The 7,998-nt window shown below is 44.0% G+C and overlaps 1 protein-coding gene across 1 annotated transcript; it reads left to right on the forward strand.

Moving 5' to 3' along the window:
- The first annotated feature begins 4,061 nt into the window (after nucleotides 1-4,061).
- On the forward strand, nucleotides 4,062-6,276 carry LOC131228016 (protein NODULATION SIGNALING PATHWAY 1). The gene has a single exon (XM_058223833.1). It carries the CDS (start codon nucleotides 4,375-4,377, stop codon nucleotides 5,974-5,976), a length of 1,602 nt encoding a protein of 533 aa, XP_058079816.1. The 5' UTR covers nucleotides 4,062-4,374; the 3' UTR covers nucleotides 5,977-6,276.
- The last annotated feature ends 1,722 nt before the right edge of the window (nucleotides 6,277-7,998 follow it).

Below are 7,998 nucleotides of genomic sequence, written 5' to 3' on the forward strand. Positions count from 1 at the left end.
TATGAACAGCTTAAATGGTAAATAAACATTGGTGTGAATCATTTTACCTTGTGCTTTTTTTTGGTATGGTTCACTTGAGCTTTGGATATGATTTAATTTTTTAGTTCATTCTCTAAAATGATTTTGCCAATGGGTTGATAGTGTTGAGTTCAAAATAATAAGAAAATAATTTTTAATTTTAAAAAAAAAGAAATTGATTGTGACTTTCGGTGATTGTTGGTGACCATTTATTTTGTAAATGGTAATATCTTTTGGTAAAGGGATTATCATTTGAATTTAAAATAGTGGAGGAAGATGTTTTTTCATAAAAATGGTCCTAAAACATTTTTCATGATTCTATATAAACCCATATATGGGTTAATCCGAAAATCACAATTTCAACAATCCTCTCTCTATTTTTAAATTTTGATGATTTTTAAAAAGTTACAATTTTTAAGCATTAGATTGCAAATAGTTTTTCAAACATTAAATTATAAATAGATTTCAAGGGATAAATTGTAACAACACGAAAGTTAAGAGTGCATGTTGTAAAAATCTGTTTGGGGTTTGTTTTCAGTTTTACAAGCTGAAACTTATATTTATCCAATCTTAGAGAAGAGGCTTATTATATTCTATAAATGAATTTGTTATAACCATCTTATAAATTGATTTAATCACCAGTAAAGTATTAATATTGTTTTAAAGATAGTGACACCGCAATACGCATTAAGTTTATTTTTAGGTAATTATTTTAATATCTTTTCGGCTCAATCCTAACCGAGAGTGTGGATATATTAAATAAATCATTCTAAGCCCAATGAACTTGGTGACAAATGGGTTCAAAAATGAGGTAAATCCAACTCAAGTGGACCACACCACATGACCCAACTGTAATAGTAACAGTCACGGAAGAATCCTCAGTGAGGTCCATGGTGATTTTTATTTGCCATTCAACGTGTTCATAACAAACGGAAGACACAAATATTGCTTAACCCAAAATTTCTAAGCTAATAAGTTTTTAACGAAGGACATTCAATTCCCATTGTGGGTCACTTGGCCTTAGATCTGCTTCACTTAGCCTTGAAAAATGGATGGACGGTGAACCATACATCACAGTGGGTGCTTCAGAGCCGCAGCCTGTGCTCAGCTAGGGACATTGGTGGTAGGACCCAATCCGCACCACCTGTACATCTCATCACAGGCCGGGGCTACGAGGAGACGCCGTTATGTAATGGTGCTATCCACACCGTCCATCCATTTTCCATTTGTCTACCGTTGGCACCTATGATGCCGAGTATGGAAGGCTCCACTCGCGCGTGTACTCACAGTTTTTCTCTTGCGGGTACACTGCCTTTTTGCTAGGTGATCTGGTACATCACGGACAATACAAGGGTTGGACCGGCCCAGCCTATTACGTGGGTATTTGGGCTGGGTTTTTGCTGCGACTTGAGGCCCGTGGCTTCGATCGTGGGCCCCAGTTGATTCTCAAAAATTAATTTGCTGACGTAAATCTGAATTCGGCCATTCATCAGGAGGGAGCCAGAAAATCAGACTAATCAGCTCATCGGATCTGCCCCACTTGTGCAGTGAATCTGCACCGTCAGTTACCCTTGAGCATGGCCACTTAATGAGCGGGACCCTCAAGATTTTTGAGCCATCGCAAATGTATGCTGTGGCCCACCTATCAAACAACACAATATCGCACGTGCCTACGTGCGGGTTTCTGATCCGACTGAAAGGGATCTACTACATGTTCGTGATTGGCCCACCTCGCAATATCTAGTGATCAGGAATGTTCATTTACTCTGCCAAATGCCAGTGTCTCATGAAAAGTGCCTGTGTTCCTAGCCTGCCATCTAGCATCATTTTCTCCGTTTTTTTTTTTTTTTTGTTTTTACACACACGCACACACACCCCACACGCGCACACACCCCACACGCGCATCATTTTCTCCGTTTATATGGTCTGGTGGGCTAGGAAACCTCCCCATGCATTTGGACTCCTTGGCATCCGCATCACCTATCTGGACCGTCCATTGGGTCCACTTAACAATTCTTCTGCTGCTGCGGCAAGATAAAAGCAATCGACCGATCTCAACCTATCAACCGTCCAGATTGATAATATGGATATCTGTCCAAATGCAACTACGTGCGCTGGAAGGTTTCCATGCAAGGCAGACTATTTCATTTCCCTTTTAATTATGGATTTTTTAATTATTTTTTCTATTTTTTGTATCAATGACCTTCCGGACGAGGTGGGGCGGGCTGATCAGAGCATGGCCTGAGCAATAAAGCCACATCAATCTAACAATCTCAACCATCCAATCTTGGGCCTTTACCCATTGAATCCAGACCATTCATCGATTTTATTTTAATTTTAAATTCTTGTAACCATTCATCTGCACTCTAAAGTCCTCAGATAGCACTTCTAGCACATACTGATGATTGGATTCCGGCTAAGGTCCACACCATGATGGTGCCCATCAGTTGGACAGTCCAAATTCATTGGATGCGAATCACTCGTACTGTACAAGATCAAATAATGGAAAGGTTTATTTATTGTCCGAGCTCTTTTATTTTATTATTTATTTATTTATCATTTATTCACGAATTTGTCATGTTCTCTGACTCTGACCGATGAATTATACAATGCTCGGCCCAATCTTTCCACACCCAAGATCGGGTTTTCAGTTTCTACGGTGGGCCCACATAGATGGCCCACGCAGCAAAAAAACACCCAGATAAGAAAACCACGACCGTTCAATTTTCGTCCAGCACATTACAGTCAAGGAAAGACAGGAGCCATTCATCAACCAATGCAAGAGGACCAAATGGATCTAAAGATTCAACGGCTAGGATCTTCCAATCTGCTGGACTTTTGAGGCATAGATCATATGTGTTGGGGCTTACCATATCAACGCCTTGGATCACTGAAACATTAGCCCCTCTCGAACAAAAAGAAAATCCAAGGTAGAGACTATTGGCGGAGCATTGCATAATACTTCCTACTGATGATGCACGTTTGATAAGTACAATAGGACTACTGTCCTGTGGCGGTGCACTCCTCTACGTGCCACCTACATCAATCCAAACCATCCAAACAGTGGGAGCCACTGTAGATATACGGCATCCACAAATGAACGCTTTGGATTTGAGAATTTCTTTATGGATTGGACTCCTTACAATTGATTTTTAACTTCTTTTGACCATCCAATGGATGGCCCACCAATTGGCCAGCCAGGTTCATAATTTCAGTGTGATTTCCAGGCTACAACCCATCCACAGCGAGTCCCACTATTTGGACGGTTCAGATTCGAGCAAAAACCATGTGCCCTAACAGATCATTCCTCGTCATCTCTGAATCAGTCCCCCCACTCGTTTTCAGCTTTGTCTACCAAATCGTCATCTGCATGCCAAACACATAATAAAACATAAACGAACAAAACAAGAGCCATCTTCTCGTCGTTGGAAAACAACAGCACAACTTCCAAACGAGTGCAACACCACCAACCAACGAATATGCTATCCACCGTCCGTTCTTCTTACTTCCTACCCCAACCCGTCAAACTCACACCACCTCACAAGTTACGGCATACATGTATTTGATCCAGACCGTACATATCGTGGCCCACCTAAACAGATGAGGTTTTGCTCGAAATCGGACGACAGTATCACACTCTAATCCCTGAAACAAGGAGAACTATAGGTGGCCCATCCTAAAAAAAGCACATCCACTGCACACTGGGGATGTATGCTTTTGATCTAGACCGTCCAGATTGTAGGCCCTTCTATGGATGGGGTTTGCCGAAAAATTGACGATGACTGAATAATGTTATTTGATCAATGGACATTTGGTCCACTTCTCTCAAGAGTCTGCTAGATGTTCAACCCCCCATTTAGCATCTGATCCGTACAAATTCAGAGGCCAGCCCCATCCAACGTAGAGCCACCAATTTGGACGGTCTGGAACGAAGAAAACAAACACGTCATGTTCTACAACATGCCAAAGTATCATATAAATCCTCTATAAACAAAACCTATCCTAGTAAAAAATATCTTCTCCCCTCAGGGCTAGCCTAAAAATTCACAATGTTAGTATCCAATCAATTTACATTTGGACCACTCATCTTTTCAAGATTTTACTTGATGTCCACCTACAAAAATGTCATGGCCCATCTGTACTGGGGCCACCAGATTGGACGGTCAAGATCAATGAAAACAAACATCTCATGTTGGACAACATTCCAAAGTATCGTATCAATCCCCTCTAAAAAAAACCAGCCCTGAAAAGAATATATATATATAAATAATCTCCTTTCACTGTCTAGACCCTCCAAAGTCAATGCTAAAACCCCTCAATTCCCCTTCTTCACTTCTCTTCCATTGATCCATCACCATGCCATTTGAAGGAGGGCCAGACCCGAACCCGCCCACCGCTGATCACATCCTCGACTGGATTGAAGATTCCATCTCTTTCCTCCCATCTTTCCCCGGCGATCCTTACAACTCCCATGAAATTAACAGCGACCACTGGTGGGATCAAGATCTCATTGATGCCACCTCCCTCAACAGGTCTCCCATCCTCATCCCCGATCCACCGGCACCACCCGAACTGTCGAAGAAACGGAAACAGCCCAACAACTTGACCCCCCAACCAACCCATCAACAACGCCACAGAAACCAAGCTGAAACTCTTGGTGGGGAGGAGAACAATAACAACATCGCAGCACAAGGAACGCAAAGAAAAACCGTCGCCACACAGAAAAGACCAACAGCCAGGACTAACGGCAATCAATCTCAAAACAACAATGCCCACAAGGATGCAAGGTGGGCCGAACAATTGCTCAACCCTTGTGCACTAGCAATAGCTGCCGGCAACCTCTCACGCATCCAACACCTCTTATATGTCCTCCATGAGCTGGCCTCCCTTTTTGGCGACGCCAACCACCGGCTCGCGGCTCACGGCCTCCGTGCCCTTACCCGCCATCTCTCCTCTTCAGTGTCAATCCCCACCACAGGTAGCTTGAGCATCATCGCCCCAACATTCGCCTCGACCGAACCGCGTCTCTTCCAAAACTCCCTTATCAAATTTCATGAACTTAGCCCTTGGTTCTCCTTCCCCAACTCCCTTGCCAACACATCCATCCTCCAAACACTGGCCACAGATCCCAATCCCCGCCGCAATCTCCATATCCTAGACATCGGCGTCTCCCACGGCGTCCAATGGCCGACACTACTTGAATCCCTCACTCGCCGCACCAGTGGCCCTCCACCACTCGTCCGCCTCACTGTCGTTGCTGCTGCTGAAAACCCTCCCTCATTCTCTGCCGGTCCACCCGGCGACGACTACCCCTCTCGCCTCCTCCGGTTCGCCAAACGCATTGAACTCAACCTCAGAATCGACCGCATTGAGAACCACCCCTTACAAGCTCTTACTCCTCAAATCCTCGGAGTCGCCTCTCGTGAGGAAGAAACCCTGATCGTTTGTGCCCAATTCCGCATCCACCAGCTGCCGCACGAGGACCCTGCTGACCGGACAGAGTTCCTGCAACGGATTAGAGATCTAGAGCCGGATCTGGTGGTGCTAACCGAGAACGAGGGGGACTGCAGCTGCTGCAGTTGTGGAGATTTTGCGACAGGGTTCCCGCGACGAGTGGAATTCCTATGGAAGTTCTTGGACTCGACGAGCGTGGCGTTTAAAGGGAGGGAGTGCGAGGAGAGAAGAGTGATGGAAGGGGAGGCTGCGACAGCACTTTCGAGTATGGCGGAGATGAGTGAAGGGAAGGTGACATGGTTTGAGAGGATGAGAGGGTTAGGGTTCGAAGGGGAGGGTTTTGGGGAGGAGGCAATCGAAGGAGGAAGGGCATTGCTCAGGAAGTACGATAACAATTGGGAGATGAGATCGGAGGAAAAGGGAGAAGGCTGCATTTGGTTGTGTTGGAAAGGGCAGCCGGTCTCATTTTGCTCGCTGTGGAAGCTGCCCACTAAGAAAAGCTAATGGTCTCCCCCACCAATCATTCATCCATTTGTATGTCCATCTCATCCATCTGTCCATACACTATCTGCTTTGGGGTGACAAGTGAGAACCGAGCAGAAGCCCATGTCCCACACATGGAGGTTTTGCAGGCTGCTTTACCAGTAGGGGTTCTTCCTTCTAAGTCTCAGGAACAAGCCTATATTGCCTGGGTTTTATGTGGAGTCAATGTAAAGGTTGTGTGGATTCAAATTCTAAGGAGGTTTTAAGCTAGTTTGTATACAATTTTGCTGAAATGAGCCTTTCAGGCCCCATGTTTTCCTATGTTTGTTTCGTGGGATGCTCAAGGTGGGGCCCAGCTAGTGGATGATCCGACTCGCTGGTCACACTGTCCACGTGCTGCATCCATCAATCAACTGTGCCTGTGGAAGGTCTTTATATGGATGGACAGCAATCCTTCTTTTTTTTTTTCAAAGATGACAATTATATTAACAAGGAAAAGGATTACAACAAAAAGAAAAGAGCCCAGTGAGATAGCAGACAAAACTTAAACACCTAAGAAAAGGAAATCACATCCCTTCAGGGGATCTACATGAGTGGCCCACTCAATTAAACTCCGCTTTGCCTTCGACGAGACAACCCCCGTGGGATTGGAGATATCCCTAAAACATCTGTTGTTCCTTTCTTCCCAAACTGACCACCAAACAGCAAGAATAACCATCCTCCAAATCTCCGTCCTAACCTTCCCAATGTGAACCCCATGCCACGCTTGGAGGAGAAGATTAGCCTCAAGAGGAAAGCACCAGCTGATATTGAACCGGAGAAGGAAATCTGACCAAATAGAGGAAATGAAAGGGCAATGCACTAAAAGGTGGTCAACTGTTTCTTCTTCCCACATACAGCATAAGCAAATGTTAGGAAGGATCATCCCTTTTCTCCTCAGATTGCCTACGGTTAAGATTTTCTTTTTGCCAGCTAACCAGCCAAAAGCCACGATGTTAGGGGGAGCTGCATATTTCCAGAAGAGAGAGGACTGGCTAAGATCAGGATCGGGCAGATTGAAGTGTATCTGATTGTAAAGAGTTCGGACAGAGAATCTGGAGGATTTTTCCGGTCTCCATGTTATGCTGTCAGCAGAGGAAAGGGTAGGAAAAGTAGCATAGATGCAATCCAGGAGATCAGCAATCCACATTCAATGGCTAAAAATTCATTGATCAAATGAATATACGAATGGAACTGTTTTCGGGCCAACGGACAATCTATGTTCCAGCCCACCTATCATATACAAGATGACTTGAGCAGTAGAATAGTGTGAATTTGTGGCACTGAATCATTTCTGTGTTGCAATCAAACCAGAAGACAGGATGTAGGATGGCAAAGAAGGATAGAAATGACTGGCACTATGGAACTTGCAAGGGGAGAACATTTACAGGGATTTTTACTGCAAAATTGTTCAAAATTTCTGATATTACCCACCAATACCATGACGTTTTTAAGTCCCAAAATGTGCTTCTTTGGGTGTGAAAAGACCAAAATGCCCTAGTCTACTTTTCTGTAATAAGTAGGGCTGAGTATTGTGGAACCTACATGGTATGTGTACGACATCCAACCCTTACAACAGGTGCAGCCCATCACGATGATCACATGAATAAAAAATCAGGTTGATTTGATCATATGGTAGTCCACACCTTAAAAAACAATGCACCAGCCCAAAAAAAAAAAAAACCTCAAAATTCACTTGTGGCCCACTGTTGATAGGAACGGTGTTCGTTTGATCATTATAATGAGGTGCACCTGTTGAACCAGTTGGATGTCATACACGCACCATATGGGCCCCAAATAGCTTGTCTCTGCTACGAAAAAATAGATGAAGGCATTTTGAACTTTTTACTCCTCAAGAAGCCTGCTATGGGACTTAAAAAGTCAACAAAGTTTGTGGTGAAATTCTGTATGCTTGAAGAATTTTGTAGTAGAAATTATAAAAATGAAGAGTTCGCAATACAAGCGCAGTTTGGAAAGTGAACAAGAAGAAAAGTATGCCCAAAG

The sequence above is a fragment of the Magnolia sinica genome, chromosome 15 (genome assembly GCF_029962835.1).
Source record: "Magnolia sinica isolate HGM2019 chromosome 15, MsV1, whole genome shotgun sequence".
Classification (NCBI taxonomy): Eukaryota; Viridiplantae; Streptophyta; class Magnoliopsida; order Magnoliales; family Magnoliaceae; genus Magnolia; species Magnolia sinica.

Excerpts from the sequence above, each read along its gene's own strand:
- LOC131228016 (XM_058223833.1), top strand. The coding sequence starts at position 4,375 with ATGCCATTTGAAGGAGGGCCAGACCCGAACCCGCCCACCGCTGATCAC.